The sequence below is a fragment of the Narcine bancroftii genome, chromosome 11 (genome assembly GCF_036971445.1).
Source record: "Narcine bancroftii isolate sNarBan1 chromosome 11, sNarBan1.hap1, whole genome shotgun sequence".
NCBI classification, from domain to species: domain Eukaryota; kingdom Metazoa; phylum Chordata; class Chondrichthyes; order Torpediniformes; family Narcinidae; genus Narcine; species Narcine bancroftii.
Window position 1 is genome coordinate 70,586,164 of NC_091479.1, and position 17,742 is coordinate 70,603,905.

General features: G+C 40.5%; 1 protein-coding gene across 17 annotated transcripts in view; it reads left to right on the plus strand.

Moving 5' to 3' along the window:
- LOC138745878 (ataxin-7-like protein 1) overlaps nt 1–17,742 on the plus strand; it is a 192,210-nt gene that overhangs the window by 170,816 nt on the left and 3,652 nt on the right. For 15 of the 17 annotated variants that reach the window (XM_069903336.1, XM_069903335.1, XM_069903337.1 and 12 more), the window contains one exon: nt 16,142–16,223. In XM_069903336.1, the coding sequence (XP_069759437.1) occupies nt 16,142–16,223 (82 nt within the window). Of the gene's footprint in view, nt 1–13,111; nt 13,258–16,141; nt 16,224–17,742 lie in introns of those variants that run through there. The other 2 variants (XR_011346560.1, XM_069903332.1) reach the window with 2 other exon arrangements.

Sequence of the window (17,742 nt, forward strand, 5' to 3'; positions counted from 1 at the left end):
TTGTTTTTAATTTGAAAAGTTAAAGACACAATTGTGTTGGGGTGCCAAACATGCTTCAATGTATAAAGGGTTTTTCTATTTTTTATGTAAGATGCTTTACACCTCCAATTATGCTGTTGTTTGCATCTCCTTCTATAAATCAGCGCTCTATTTCTTAGTCTTGACAAGATTTTTCTTTGGCAAGGATTGGAGTTCGGCAGGGCAGTGTTTGACGCAGCAGGCACTGAATTAGATGAGAGGGTGCATCGCACTCAGGCTACTGAAGAAGGTGGCAATGCTTTGCTTGATCCTGCCCCAGGAGCATGGTCCCTCTGGTCTGCTTTCTGTCCCTCGTTAACCCCTTTCAGAAATTAACGGCCAATCAGCCTTTAAAGTGTCTCGTGTGAAAGGAAAATCTGCACAGCACCAGCATCAGACATCTTCTCACACTGGGGATTTACGGCCTCGACCTGCAGTACAATCCCTGGCAGCTGTAGACGATGGCGTTGCAATCAGGCAAGTGTGGAATGGGCAATTGCATTTTGGGATTGAAATGACCCAATATGAAGGAAGAAAAGATTAAAAAGAAGGTAAGTCGCAGCGGGAGAGAGGAAATAAATAGCATGGGAAAGTTGGTGGCGCTATAGCACACAATTTATCAAGGCCATGGAAAAAAGCGATGGTTGACCCGGCTTCCCAGAATGCTGCGCGGCAGAGAAACCTCTCCATAAGTGCCATCACTTTCTCCCACAGTATTTATAAATGTACGCCGTAGCTCTAACAGCTCCCAAGCTGTTTAAAAATTGTCTGCTATTGCTATTCCCATGGTCCCTTATAAAGGTCGGCATAACAATAACAGGGGCTGAATGGCGTGTACTGTGCTGTACATAAAGCTTAATTGTGTGATAATTAGACGTGATTAATTTTGTTCAAATATAAGATCATAATACATTGATCAGGATTTAGGGCAGGTCCAGCATTGCTCAATGCGTCATGACATCACCAGTAGAAGGTAGAACAGTCCTAACCCTGGATGGCTCCTTGCAAGTGTGAAAGTGTTCAGTGCCCCAATTAGGAGTGGTCGTGTGAAAACCCAAACCTCATTCCTATCCCAGGTCACTGAACAGCCGATTGAGTAGGACACAAGTGTGAAAGGGGCTACTGATGGGACAAGTTAACTCCTCAAAATATCTACAGGCTGAACACCAGACGCATGGAATTTCCTGCTCTCTGATGGGTGGGTGGGTGGTGAATGAGTGAGTAGACAGTTGATGTCTGTAGTAGTCAGAAAGGTGTGACTCAACACCTGACCTATGCTTAAAAAGAACGCAGCAGAGATCTTATTTTGTACAATCCACCATTTGCTCAAAACCATAATCAATATAAGGCATTACCCATATGTGAAATTTAATCATTTTTCTTGAAATTATACTCATTGCAATTCAGAACGATGAGGGAGGGGGTGATCTTTTGGAGACATAACATTATGATAGGAACTGGGCAACATTGTTTCAAGATTCAGGGAGTAGATTAAACATGATGAGGAGGAACTGCTTCTGCCAGAGAGTAGTCGTGTGTGGAATTCTCTGCTCAGCAGAGGAATTGAGGGTTTTATTGGGGAATGTGCGGGTAGGTGGAGCTGAGTCCACAGCCAGATCAGCCCTGACCTTGTGTTCTGATGTTAATTTGTACTCGACCCAAAGACTGATACTGCCATGTGTTTGTGTTCTAATTTAGAATTTATTCACTATTGTCAAAGCAGTATTTAGAAATTCATTTTCCAACTTTCAGATAACTTTCAGGCAACTGATCAGGGACATCTGGAATTTATGGACCAGACTGCAGGCAACAGTTTTTACACCCATTTTACCATGACCTTCTCATAGAACAGTACAGCACAGGAACAGGGCCTTCAGCCCACATCTCTGTGCCAAACATGATGTCCAAATCAAACTGACACTCAGCTGCTTGCTCCATCACCCTCATGTGTCAATCCAGAAGCCTCATAAATGTTGCTATTGTATTTGCTTTTTTACTACTACAGGTGGCAGCCTGTTTTAGCCACCCATCACTCTCTGTGCAAAATATTTGCCTTGCACATCTCCCTTAAATTTCCTCTCCCTTCCCCAGAAATGCATTTTCTCAGGTGTGGGATGTTTTTACTCTGAGGAAACAATTCTGACTGTGTTATTAGTGCTTTTCATAATGTTGTAGACCTCTGTTAGGTTGCCCCTCAGACTTCAACACTCCAGAGAAAACAACACTAATTTGTTCAGTCTCTCCCCATAACTCCATATCCTCTAAACAAGCCAACATTCTGGTAAACCTCTTTTGTATCCAACACAAAACTCCTTCCTGTAACAGGTGTCCAGCATTACACAAAGGGCTCCAACTGTGGTCTCACTAACATTTTCTGTACTTGCAACAAGACTGCCTCACTTTTTATAACCAATGGCCCACCCAATGAAACCAGACTTATGATATATCTTATTTACCACCTGATCCACTTTTAATGAGCAATGGATCTGAACCCCCAGATCTATCTTCATATTAGTGCTTTTAAGAGCCCCGCCATTAACTACATACATTCTCCTTACATTTGACCTCCCAATGTGCAACACCTCACACTTGTCTGGATTAAACTTCACCTACCATTTCTCTGCTCGTATGTGTAACTGATGTAAATTCCTGTTGTACTCTTTGATAACCCTCTACACTATCCACAACTCTGCCAATCTTTGTATCATCCACAAATTTATTAACCCATTCACCTGCGTTTTCATCCAAACCATTTATGTACATCACAAACAATTGGGATCCCAATCCACCAAACCCTGCAGAATACCACTGGTCACAGGCCTCCAGCCCAAATAACAGCCTTCCACCACTACTCTTCTGTGAGCCAGCCAATTTCACATCCAAACTGTCAACTTACCATGGATCTCATGATTCTGTACCTTCTGATTCAGCCTACCATGAGGGATCTTGTCAAATGCCTCACTGAATTCCATAGAGATAACATTACCTGCCCTATCCTCATCGACCACCTTGTCATGACCTTAAAAAAAAAAGCCCATCAAATCTTAAAACTTGGCCTGCCCCTCCTAAAGCCATGTTCACTACTCCTAATCTGACCATGACTTTCCAAACATGCATAAATCCTATTTCAATATATCCTTCTAATAGTTTCCTTACCACTGATGTGAGACTGACTTGCCCAGAATTTCTTGGATGATCCTTTTTTTCCCTTCTTGAACATTAGCCACTTGCAAGTCTTCTGGGACCTCTTTTGTTACTAGTGTTACTAGGATCTGTGCCAAGGCCCCAGCAATCTCTTTTGGCTCTGTCAGCAATTTGTCATGTTGCATTGTTGAGATAACTTGGTGTATTGATAAGATTCAGATGTGTGCATAATTTTAGCAAAAACCTGTGATGGAGATGATCATTTCAAAGTGGGTTTAGCTCTTAACATTTAACTGTTTGATTTAAAGCTAATCCTATCTTTGAAGCCAATTTCTTCTGTTGTATTTTTTTTTGGAACCTTTACTTGACCCCAGTGAAAAACATAAATCCTTTTCCTCCATGTCCTTGCATGTACCTTGATGGAATAGTTGGAGGAATTCTGCTCTAAAATGAATCATAGAGAGTCTTAAACTAACTGTTGGGATAAATACAAGAAGAACAGGTAACAAAATTTATTCCCTGAAATCTGTGAGTTAGTCTTCTTTTCCTTTTGGGAAGGCAATACCATGAGTTTGACTCCTCCACAGTTGAATGGCAATAATAGCAACAAGTCAAGATTGGGTGTGATTTGAAGGAGAACTTGGGAATATTAACAAGAGGCTCCACCCTGATGTTGCGAATGTTCATCCAGGTGGTGGAGGTTACAGGTTTGGGAGGAACCCATGGAAAGTAATGTAAGAGTTCAGGTTGATTGTTTCCTTTCTACAGACTCCGGTTGGTGGGAAGGTAGAGTTGTGAGGTCAAGGTTTGTGGATTTTGGTCCTTTGTCTTAATTTATCGCAGCAATTCCTTCCAGGCATTGCTTTATTGTGTGCTTAACTGAAGAACTTGGCACAATCTATAAGAAAACCAGCAATGGTATGGCTAATGAATGGTTTTCTAATGTCAATGACGTGTTTAACACTATACTTGGCAAAAATGAAACAGAAGTTGAATAGTTACAGGTAGTCCTCGACTTCTGACCTATACGAGTTGCACATACGACCAAAATTTTAAAAAATCTTTAGTATTAAAAATCTTTAGTATTAAAAATATTGTATACAGTGGTCGTGGCTCCCAGCAACAACCCAAGGACCCCATTCCCCGACTTTCAACCAGTCCTTCTGTTCCCATTACGTTCATAGTCGGGGACTACCTGTACATTGCCCGTGCTTTAATTTGAAAAAAAAAATGCACTTTGAGTTTCTATCATTCTTGCTTTCAATGTGCTTTGTCACTGTTCTCAATGATCATAATATCACTGTTCAATAATTCTGCTGAGTTTTGTTTGCCATTCATTGGGTTCCCCTTGTTTCATAGAAAATATAAAAATAGGTATAGGAGTAGGCCATTTGGCCCTTCAAGCCTACACTGCCATTCATTTTGATCATGGCTGATCATCTACTCAGTACCTTCCTTCCTTCCCAGACCCCCAATCCCCTTAACCACACGGGCCAAATGTAAATCCCTCTTAAATCATCTATTTCCTGTGGCAAAGAATTCCACAGATTCACCACTCTGAGAAAAAATGTTTTCTCACCTCAGTCCTCATCTCTAAACTGTGACCCCTAGTTCTGGTTTTCCCCAACATCAGGAACAACCTTCCTGCATCTAGCCCGTCTAATCCCTTCAGAATTTTATGCACTTCAATAAAAGACACCCTCAATCTTCTAAATTCCAGCGACTATAATAAGCCTAGTTAATCCAGCCTTTCTTCATATGTAAGCCCTGCCATCCCTGGTACCAATCTGGTGAACCTTCTTTGCTCTCCCTCTATGGCAAGGATGTCTTTCCTCAAATAAAGAGACCAAAACTGTACACAATACTCTAAATATGGACTGTACCAAGGCCCTGTACGGCTGCAGTAGAACCTCTCTCTGCTCCTGTACTCGAATCCTCTTGCTATGAATGCCAACATACATTCGCTTTCCTCACTGCCTGCTGTACCTACATGCCCACTTTCAACGGCTGGTGCACAGCGACACCCAGGTCTCGTTGCATGTCTCCTTTTCCTAATCGGACACTATTTAGGTAATAATCTTCTCTCCTGAACTTGCCTCCAAAGTGGATAACCTTACATTACATTGCATCTGCCATGCATTGGCCCACTCATCTAACTTGTTTCAGTTGACTTCTCTTTCCAAGATGCTAAAAGTAACTGACATAGGTACTGTTTTATTTTGTGTATGTATATGTGTGCGTGCGTAAAAGAGAGGTGAGACGATCTTGTCCTAGCTTTGAGTTTCTTCTGGGGGATAGATTGTGCATACTGTCTTGATCTTTACATCTGAATACTAGTTCAAAATTGCAGTAAAGCATACAGGCAGGCAGTCCTTCAGGTGTTTGGTAAAGTTAACCATTCCCTTGCCCTTTATTGATTGTCCCATCACTTTTTTCCATAAGATAGGAGCAGGTTTGTCAAGTCAGCTCCATTGTTCCATCATAGGTTGATCCATTCTCCCACTCAGCCCCATTTCCCTGCCTTCTCCCTATAACCTTTGATACCCTGACTTTTCAGATACATCACTCTCTGCCTTAAATACACTCAAAGACCTAGCCTCCTCAGCTGCAATGGCAGCAAATTCCAGAGCTTCACCACTCACTGGCTAAAGAAATTCCTTTGCATCCCTGTTTTAAATGAACGCCCTTTAATCATGAAGTTGTGTCCTCTGGTTCTTGACAACCCTACCATGGGAAACAACTTTGCCACATACTCTGTCCAGGCCTTTCAACATTCAGAATACTTCTATGAGTTGCCCCCTCATTCTTCTGAACTCCAAGGAGTACAATTCAAGAGGCGTCAAATGTTCCTCATATGCCAATTCCTTCATTCCAGGAATCATACTTGCAAATCTTCTCTGAATCCTCTCCAATGCCAGGATATCCTTTCTTAAATAAGGAGCCCAAAAGTGTACCCCGTACTCCAAGTGAGGCCTTACCAGTGTCATACAAAGCCTCAACAGCACATCCCTGCTTTTATATCCTATTCCTCTACATATGAATACCAACATGATTTCGCCTTCTTCACCACCGACTCAACCTGGAGGTTATCCTTTAGGGAATCCTGCACAAAGACTCCCAAGCCCCTTTGTACCTCCAAATTTTCTCCCCGTCCATATAATAGTCTGTCCTTTTATTCCTTTACCAAAATGCATGACCATACACTTGCTAACATTGTATTTCATTTGGCACGTGTGCCCATTCTCCTAATCTATCTAAGTTTCTCTGCAGCGTCTCCGTTTCCTCCTCACTACCTGCCCCTCCACCTAACTTTGTATCATCTGCAAACTTAGCCACAGAGTAATTTATTCCACAATCCAAATCATTAACATACAACATACAAGGAAGTAACCCAGCAGTACACTACTGGTAACCGGTAGCCAATCTTTCTTCCCACTCTGTTTCCTGCCAACCAGCCAAAGCTCTACCTATAGTACCTTTCCTGTAATTTCATGGAGGAGTCTTATTTTGTGAAGCAGCCTCATGTACAGCACTTTGTCAAAGGCCTTTTAAAAGTCCAATATACAGCATCCACTGTGTGTCCTTTGTCTTAGAAAAAAAAAAAATCGCAGTAGATTTAACCATAACCATATAACCGTTTACAGCACAGAAACAGGCCACGTTGGCCCTTCAAGTCCGTACCGGTTCACTTGAACAACTCCACTAGCTCCTCCGCAAACTCCTGAGGATGGAAGACTAAATGCAATATCGTGGAATATTACTTTTTAATTACAGGACAATAAATCTTGAATTCACTACCTGTTGTGAAAGAAGTTCTCTCAGACTAAAGTAGCCCTTATCATGAGAGAGTGTTTTCTGGTTTTCTACTCCTTGTTCCAGCACCCTACCCATTTTGAATCTGGTGATGAGTTCTGCTCCCATTATTCTAAACTCAGGGATGAAGTGCCGGGATCTCTGCTGGGGCAGATGCTAAGGATGGTATCTGCTGATGTTAGACTCCTCTCAATGATGAAACATATACCACCTTTCCTTGGTACCAGCTGATCCCCCCTGCATAACCCTGCACTTCTGTACTTTGTAATGGACGGCTCACTGGACTGCTTGCAAAACAAACCTTGGTTTATTTTTCCCTTGGTTCATGTGAGAGGGCATTTGAGTGGCCACCATTCATGGAGCCAGTCAAGTGAGCCTTTGTTGCATCGCCTCCATGTTGTCTTGTCAGGGAAGATTTTTTCTTAAGGAAACCATGATGACTTTGGCTTGTCTTGTACCTCCTTAACAATCAACTTTAACAACTTCTCAACCACCGATGTTAAGCTAACAGGTCTATAATTTCCTTTCTTCTGCTTCCCTCCCTTTTTAATAGCAGACTGACCTTTGCAATTTTCCAGTCCTCTGGAACCATGCCAGAATCGATGGATTCTTGGAAGATTATTACGAGCGCCTCCACAATCTCACCAGCTACTTCTTTCAGAACCTGGTCCGGGAGACTTCTCTACCATTAGACCTTTCAGCTTCCCATTCCCAAACACCTTCTCTTGTGATTGTGACCACACTCATTTCTCTTCCCTGACACCCTTGAAAGTCCAATACACTGCTGATGTCTTCCACAGTGAAGACTGATGCAAAATACTCAGTCAGTTCCTCTGCCATCTCCTTGTCTCCCATTACAATTTCTCCAGCATCATATTCTATCAGTCCTATATCTACTCTCATCTCTTTTACTCTTAATATCGTTAAAAGATTTTAGTATCCTTTTTGATATTATTTGCTCGCCTCTTTTCATCCTTTCCTTCCTAATGACCTCCTTGGTTGCTTCTATATGCTTTTAAAACCTTCCCAGTCCTTTATTTTCTCACTAATTTTTACTTCTATGTCTGCCCTTTCTTTTCCCCTTACTTTGCTTTTGTTTCTCGTCAGCCACACTTGTCATTTTTCCATTCAATACTTATTTTTTGGAATACAGCTATATTTGTCCTACACTTTTCTTATTTCTCGCAGAAACTCCAGCCATTGCTGCTTTGCCACTCTCCCTGCTAGTGTGGTTTTCCAATTAACTTTTTCCAGCTCCTCTCTCATCCCTCGTAGTCCTCTCACTGGTATACTGACACCTCTGATTTTAGTTTCACTCTCTCTCAAACTGCAAGACTGATTCTAACATTTTATGATCACTTTCTCCTAATGGTTTCCTTATCAGCTCTGGTTCATTACACAATACCCAATGCAGAATTGCAATATCCCTGTTTGGCTCAGCTACAAGCTATTCTAAGAAACAATCTCGTCGGCTTTCTACAAGTTCTCTTTCTTGAGATGCAGTCACAACCTGATTTTTGCCATCTACTTGCATGTTAAAATCCCCCATGACTACTGTAACATTGCCCTTCTGACACGCCTTTTCTATTTTCTGTTGTAATTTGTTGTCCACATCCTGGCTACATGTACTGTTTGAAGGTCTGTTCGTAACAGACAATGTCGTTTTTTTTATCCTTGCCATAACTTAACTCAACCCACAATGATTGTGTATCTTCCAATCCTATGTAACCTCTTTTTCAGCCCTGTGAAAAGGCACTGGCTGTCCATTCTTACTGCACTCATTTTGTAGGAATCTGAACCAGATAGGATTCACAAAATGTCAAAAAAATCATTCAGTAATTAGCATTAGAAGGCACTAATTTAAAGCATTTAGATCCTATGCTTTAAATGATGTGCAGATCAACAGAAGAATAACTAATTTTCTGTTTGTATTTTAATGCAGTGGCCTGGATTCTTTTAATGCATCCTAAGGGATGGAGCAGGCAGGCACAACAGCAGTGACTGGTTTGGCCATTTGCCCACTATTGGAAATCAGAATGGATGGGGATGGAGAGGTGATGATTGGTACTCATAGGGTTAATCTGGTTCCACCATGGCCATGGGAAAACCAAGGGGTGTTGGAGCCCAGAACTTTAAAACTCTCATTGAGGCTGCCAATTCTGGTTGCCTTCTTCCAAAATCCAACAAGCATTCAGAAGTGCAGACAGGATATGGGATGTGCGGTAAGGCTTGTAATTTGAGCAGGCTCACTGGTCAGGGCCCAGAATGAGGGAATTGTCACCTCTCACGTCCTGATGCAGAAATGTCAACGGGTATACAAAGATGTGGTGTGACTGGATTTCCAGACCATTGTGAAACTACTCAGAAGTGCCTATTACATATTTCACTTTATGAAAAATAATTAGCTTAATTTGTTTAATGAAGAAAACTAAATCACCAGGATGCAGTTGAATTTCTGCACGCATATTCTCTGATGTATTCAATGTCACCTGAGATACAAGGGTGCATTTACAAATTAATATCTCTGGGCAGGAAACTACGTCAGATGATCTGACCTGTTTTCAATTTCGCAAGAGAAGGACGTTTTGTAGAAAGGCTGTTTCCAAACAGAATTTTGATGGTTGACCAGTAATGACTTTTAAAATGAGGACAGTTTGATAGGGTAGATGTGAAGAAGATTGATCCATTTTGAGTGTCAGAATTTGTAAGGTAGACAAAAATTACAATTAGAAGTATCCACAATTAGGAAAAAACTGGTTAAAATGCCAAACTTGGCAACCAACACATGGGTTAGTTGAAAACAGAAAAGTAGAGAGAGGGAAATGAGCAGAAGGATGATGCAGGCAGAGTAAGACTTCATGAGGCAACAGGATTCGGAAGGATGCAACAACAACTTTGTGCTGCAAACTCAATGTAATTATGCAGGTCACGTCTCAAAAACTGCACTAGTAATGTTGTTTTCTCATATCCACTTCACTGTACACACAGATCCAGTTGTCTAAGCACAAGTAGTGGGAGGAATGCATTTTCTTGTTAGAGAGATTTGGGGGGGGGAGGGGGGAAAGAGACTGACAACACAACTTTTATGGTTTAAAAGTGGTTCTCAAACTTTTTCTTTCCACTCACATACCATTTCAAGTATTCCCTATGTCATAGGTGTTCTGTGATTAGTAAGGGATTGCTTACGGTGGTATTTGGGTGGAAAGAGAAAGTTTGAAAACCACTGTTGTAATCGTACCTAATTGACTCGTTATGTGCATGGTTTCATAACTCCAAAGGAAATGGGCCAATGATAATTTTTCTCAAGCAAAATAGTTCAGTAACATTGGAGTCTGGAGCAGTGATTCTCAGCCTTTCCCTCCCACTCAGATACCACATGCAATCCCTTACTAATCACAGAGCACTGATGGCATAGTGATTACTTATTGGTATGTGAGCAGAAAGAAAAAGGTTGAGAACCACTGGTTTAAATGATTGGAAAATGCATGTTATTGCTTATTTACTCAAGAAAAAGAGGATGGATTGTGTTGATGCACAGTCAGGTAAGGCCGACTTCACTGTGGAGTTGCTCAAGGATTGATGCCTATTCTGGGGACTTCCATCATGCAACCACATGGAACAGCAGATAACACAAATCATATTGTGGATGAGCATTCATGATTTACTATGAAACCGAAACAACTTGCCGCCTGTGATGTTTAAGAAATTCGCACTCAGAAACTCTTTTTCATTGCATTGCCTGTGTTTGTTTGCTATCGTAGTTATACTTGTTCACAACAGTTCAGGATCATCTGTTCTACATTCCCTTGTAAAATGCCAGAATATTGTAGTGTACACTGGTTCATCAGTGGCAATAGATGTTATTGATCCAATTTAATATATTTTTTAAATTATGAGCTTTCAGGTTGGAAACTGATTTGGAAATGCACAAAAATGTCATTAGTCATCAATTGGCAAGTCTTCCAGTTGGAATTTAGCAGTGCAAACATTTCCATAAATTTGAAATGTGGTACAGTTTCAGCTTCTAAATTCAGTAATTTCTCACTGATAGAGCTCCTTTTACTTATTTTCACATTGCTGGCTTTCTGAAAATCTTTGATTGTGATTGCTAGAATGATACAAGTGGGCTTCACTGATCAGTATTTTACTCAATGCAGTCAGTGAAGAATTCAGTCTTGTTACTTACTTTACCAAGCTGTCAACAGCAGGTATAAAATTTTAAACAGTCTTTTGAGACAGTGCAATAACTGGAATACATGTAACATTGCCTGGCCACAGATATGTGGTGGATTTGAGACTATGTGAATTCATGTGTGAATTTCTTTTGTCAAATTCAGAAGGAAAAACTATGGCTACCACAAGTCATTTAATGGGAGAAAGAACAAGTAGGGACCCATAAAGTTGGGGTACTGGCCCAACTTATTTAAATTTTTTACAAAATACAAAATCTAAAACTACCCCATACTACCCCCCCCTTCCAAAGTACCTCACCCCTTACAACCCTCCTCCCTTGGAGCTTATTTCAAAAAAGAACATACATAAAATCATAACAATTCAACATCATTTTTCCAAGTTACAGCAATACATTTTCTAGCCACCGCCAATCCTAATCGTATAAATGCAATTTGAGGTTTTTCCCATCGCAAATTAGCCATGATATTATTCATATAACCCAATAAACACACCCATGGATCCACATATAAATCTGTTTGGAATAAATCCCGCAAAAATTTAATTACTTTTTCCCAAAAGGGCTTAACCTTTGTACATTCCCACACCGAATGTACAAAAATACCTGTCTGGTTCCCACATCGAAAACACAAATCTGACTCACTAAAACCATATCTTTTTAATTAGCATGGTTGATATGTTCGGAGGAAGTTCAGAGAATCATACAATACAGAAACATGCCTTTTCAGCCACCATGTCAATGCCAACTGTCAAGTAGCTACTCGTAGTAATCCAATCTACTAGTAGTTGGTCTGTTGCCTTCACGATTCAAGTTAATAAAGAATCACATTTTAAAATTCCAAGATTGCACAAGAAATGTGAAAAACTTGCAAATGAGGAACTTGATCTCAGCATCTTGTTGAGCAAGAAATGGGTGATATGCAGGTATGGGGCAGGGAGCAAATGATGAGTTTTTAAACAAGTTGAGGGTAAAAGTAGCAGGGATCTGGGAAGGCCAGCATGGAGATAACTAGAGATTAAGTGGATGCTAAATAAATTTGTTGTGGCACAAAGAACTGTTGTGTTGAATCAAATTTGGTTTATCATTGGTCCTAAATCCCTCAGTGCTCGTCCATTTTTATCTAGTTCCTTTCCACATTGAATGAATCAATCAATCAACACAATACAGGTCGAGTACCTCTTTTCCGAAATCCACCAAAACCTGAAACTTTTTTCATCCCTGGTCCAGACATCCCAATCGGAGAATGGGACATAGCAGACACAAGTCGTGCATTGTTGAGTGTAGATGTTTCAATATAGTCTACTTCAGTTAATTTGACCATATGTAAATATCGAAGACTGAGTGAATTAGTGCATTTTTTTTTTAAATGGTGTTCCAAAATCTGAAACACTTCTGGTCCCATGCATTTCTGATACTTGATCTGTTAGTTTTTACAAGAACATCTAGAAGATTGCAGAAATTATTGTACAACGTTACTCCAAACTGATGGCATGCACTGTCCTGGATGCTCAAAAATATTGTCACGATCTAACTGTCAACCCTTCAGTCTCCTTTTCAATTAAAATAAATTGTATAAATAGCATTTAGTCATTCAAGTTCAAAATTCATTGCTGCTTTTTGGACCCAGTGCTCTTCTGAAGATACAAATTTAGAGAAAAAAGTCATGGATTTGTGGATGGCTTTTCAGGATTTCATGATATCCCCACAGGTTTATTTTTACAAGTTTGTTTGGATTCACAAAAATCCCCTGACTGCATAGCACAATGCCACAAACACTTCACTACAGAGCCCAACAGGTCTGTTTCTAAAGCAGGAGATTGTTATCTGCTGCGGATTCATTGCCAAGTAGATATGTAATTGGTCTCATGCATACTATTATTTCTGTGCTCTTTAGAACTTTCACACAGAAATTGTAATATAACCCCAGTTTCTTTTCATCTCTAGATAATTGCATGACCTGATATCTACATCCAGTACAAGTCATTGCCTTTGCCGGAGGTCCCCACATTTCCAGAGAATAGACCACAGACAATTTAGATCATTCCACATGATATCAAGAAACTGCTGAAAACTTTGAGAAAGCTAAAACGGTGGGACTGGACAGTATTCCATTTGTAGTACTTGCACTCCAGAATTGGCTGCAGCTCCAGCCAAGTTGTTCTTGTACAGCAGCAATGCTGGCATTCACTCAAGTAGAAAATAGATAGGATATGACAAACAGCAGGACATTATCCAATTTCCACTCCAATCAGTCTACCCTCAGCCATCGTCAGTGATAGAATTTGTCTGACAGTGTCATTAGTCACAAGTAACCTGAACTTCATCTGTGTTACTCCAGTCAGCATAGTTCCATATCTGGCCAAAAAAGATGCAACTTAAGAGTTCCCCATTAGATCGAGGCAGCTTATACAGAAGGATGATTTCAAAAACATGGGTGAAATTGAAGTCAAGAACAGAGGTGAAAATCCTCTCTGGACTGGAGTAACACCTTGACAAAGGAAAAAAGATGCAGTTCTTGGTCGTCACTCACCTGAGCCCCAAGACATTGTCGCAGAAATTCTTTGAAACTGTGTCCTTGGCTCCAGGCATCTTCAACTGCTTCATTGGTGATTTAATAAATGGAGAGGTTTGATGATGATTCCACACTTTTTCACAACTTCACAAAAAATTGAGTTTCAAGACGTAGGCTACGCTTAGGTTTGGGCTGATAAATGTCAAATAACATTCATGCTTCAGGTCACAACTTGCAGAGGGGATTCATTAAAAAAAAAATTTTAGACAGTTAATCAATAGCATCATCCAGTGATGTGAATAGTATTCCAAGTGAGGCATCTGCATCTCTTCCAAACATGGTGCTGCAATGTGGCCACCTCTACATTGGAAAAATAGACCCATCTTGAGCTTTAATTTGCATGTCATTTTAACTCTCTTCCCACTCCCACCCTGACCTTTCTGACTTCAGTCTTCTCCATAGAGACAGAGAGGTGAAATGCTCTTTGTAAGAACAAAATCTCAAATCCTTTGTCACTTGCAACCCAATACTATGAATGTTGGACATTTCAATTTTAGGTAACTCACACCCTGCTGTTCCTCTCCCACACCACCCACACTCAGATACTAATCTAATCTCCACCTTCCCCATCTGGTTACATCTGCTCATTACTTCCTCTCCATCTATCAGCCTTTGTTCCACCCCTTCCCCCCACCTCACAATTCTCTGTATACTGATAATCTTTCCTCTTCCTTCTCAGTCTTGATCTGTCATCGACTTGGATCTTTTGCCTCCACAGATGGTGCTTGACCAGCTGAGTACTTCCAGTGTCCTGTTTTTTAACATTATACCTGTCTGTGCAAGATCAGAATTTATTGTCATGAAATTCGATGTTTTGTGGCAACGTCACAGTGCAAACATTCATATTATAACCATCTTATAACATTACTATTAGATTTTAAAAATATATAAATAATAGGGCACTAAAAGTAAGGCCGTGTCTTTGGTACATTTATTGTTCAGGAATCTGATGGCAACGGGGAAGAAACTGTCCATGTGCAACTGAGTGCTCGACTTTAGGCTCCTGTACCTTTTCCCCCAATGGTAGCAGAGTGAAGAGGGCATGGGGGGGTCTTTGAGGATAGAGGCTGCTTTTTTAAGACACCGCCTCATCTTCCTCGATGGAGTGAAGTCTGGTGCCTGGGATGTTGCAGTTTATTCTTGTCCTGAGAATTGAGGCCTCCATACCAGGCAGTGATACAACCAGCCAGAATACTCTCCACGGTTTACCTGTAGACGTTTTCGGTGAAATACTGAATCTCCTCACAAAGCTGCTGGCAAGTCTTCTTTGTGATTGTATCAACGTGGAGGGTCCAGGACAGATCCTCAGAGATGTTGCTACCCAGGAATTTCAAGTTTTTTGACCTTCTCCACGACGGAGCCCTCAATGAAGACAGGTCATGTTTCCCTGGCTTCCTTCTGATGTCCACAATCATCTCCTTTGTTTGGCTAACATTGAGCACAAGGTTGTTGTCGTTACTCCATTCAACAAGCTGATCTATCTCCCTCCTGTATGCTTCCTCATTGCCATTTGTGATTCTGCCAACAATTGTGATGTCATCAGCAAACTTATAGATAGCATCAGAATTGTGCCTGGCTACAGAGTCATATGTGTATAATGACAGGAGTAGTGGGCTAAGCACACATCCTTGGGGTGCTTAGGTATCTCTTAATTCTGGCATGACCAACCTCTCAAAGCTTTTAATCATAGAAGTTAGTGCTACTGGGTGATATTTGTTGAGGCACCTCACACTGCTATTTTTGGGACTGGGATGATTGATACCCTTTTGTCGCAGGTGGGAACCTCTGACTGCAGCAGTGAGAGATTGAAAATGGCTAGTTGGTTGGCACAGATTTTCAGGGGCCTGACACCTTGTGAGGATTCACCCTCTTGAATGATGTTCTGACATCACTGTCAGAGATGGGTATCACCGGGTCCTCAGTCTTTTCAGACTGGACTAATTGCAACTTTTCTCCGTCTGTATCTGTGGAGATAGGACAGTGTTTCCAGTCCTTTTAGATAATTCTTAAAGGATAAATAGATTAAAATTGTGTTTGTACTGAAAAATGTAAGGGTTTCTGAGAAAAAAATGATTACAGTTGTTGCTTTAATGGCAGTAATTTGACGACTATTTATTGGTTGTGCCTGATCATAAGGCATCATTCCAAATGGGTTTAATCCTAAAATTCAATTTGAAGTCTGTAATTTATATAATTTTATTGTGACATTGCTTGACAGAAACTAACATTATTGGGATAATCTCTTTGGAAAGATAAATGCTGTCCTGATTAAAATAATCTAACATTATTAGAAATCAAGGTTTTGAAGATGATGGATTTCATTCTGACACCAACTTACAGTTGAAATATTCATGATGTAGGATCTTAATTTACTTTTAACCTTTCATATTTCTGTTAAACAGATTGGGAGAAACAGCAGTATACCTTTATCACAATCCAGTGCTTCAACCACAACCAACCCCGCACATGGTAACAGACAAGTAGGTAACTGTCTACTTGCATTATTTGATATGACTCTTGCCGAGTTGCAGTACATTTGAATGCCCTTTTGATGGCAGGATTGTTTTGTAATTGACTCTCGAGTGTAATCACTAGAAGCAAACAGTTTTATTTTCAATCTAAATCCTGTTCACGAGCAAAACAGCAGTTTTGACGGACATCATCTATTTCAAGTTTCTCAAACACACATTATTGACATGTTAATGCTTTTCATTCTTAACAACAGAGACCCATGTTTCCTAATGGACTCTGTCCGCTTTACCTCTACTTCATTTTGTCCCTTCAACCTACACCTACAATACTTCACAAGCAACACTTGTAAATCTGCGGGGGTCATCTACTGCTTCTCCCAGTCTTCGTTGAGCACTTTCACCCTGTCCGCTGCAATAGTGCAGATCTCCCAGTGGCAACCCATTTCAAATCCCCGCCTCATTCCCATGCTGCCCATGTTCTTGTTCACTGTCAGAGTGGGACCACTTGCAAATTGGAGGACCAACACCTCATATTCTCTCTGGGCACCCTCCCACCAAGTGGCATTAACATAGATTTCTCCGGTTTCTGTTATTCCCCCAACCCTACCCCTCCAGCTCTACATTTACAGAGTCACCACCCTTACCTGATTAGTATTCACCTTTCCTTGTGTCCTCCCATCCATGTCCAATTATGGCCTTTTACCTGTTGGCTGGTCTCCTTCCTCATCCTCTTTCTTCCCTCCTCTCCCCAACCTTTTCATTGAGGTGCCTGGCTGCTTTTCGCTCATACTTTGAAGAAGGACTCAAGCCCGGAACGTTGGTTATTATATATTTACCTCCAAATGATCTTGCATGACCTGCTGAGTTCCTCAGGCATTTTTCTGTTTTCACTACAATTAGTCTCCAGACTGGCATGTTTCACTGAGACCATATTGGTAGCTTTTAAACAGAAACATTTCTATCCAGTTCAAACTTGACTAGGAGCAAAATAGAAACTGGTTAAAAGAAATGGCTTCCTTTAACTGCTTTGTTTAGAGTGTTAGATGATATTAATGAGCAATTTTCTTAATCTGATTGTTAAGTCATAATATTTACAACTCTTATGGCACAAAGACCTATCCTACTTGGATGGAAAGATCCTGTTCCACCCACTAGAACTCAGTGGTTATATCATGTCTTGCCTTAATTTAGAAAAGATCAGCTGTTCCACATTGTATGCTAAAGCTAATTGTCATAAAATTTGGAGTCCTGTTATGGACAATTTTCGTGCTCATTAATGTCTTGATCATTGAATGTATTTATTTATATACCTGTTTTTTCCTTCAGTTAGTAATATTTCATAGAATCAGCAAAACTGTTCTACCTTTCATTTGATGTCAAAACATCCCAGGTTTTCTCAGTATGGGGTTAGAGTTATTTTCTTTCTTTGTTTGTTTTTGGTCATTCTGACAACATTATATGGGAAAGGGGTAGATCGCTATTGTTTTAGTTTTGAAATGTACATGTATTTGGTAACCTTGTGTTCTCTATAC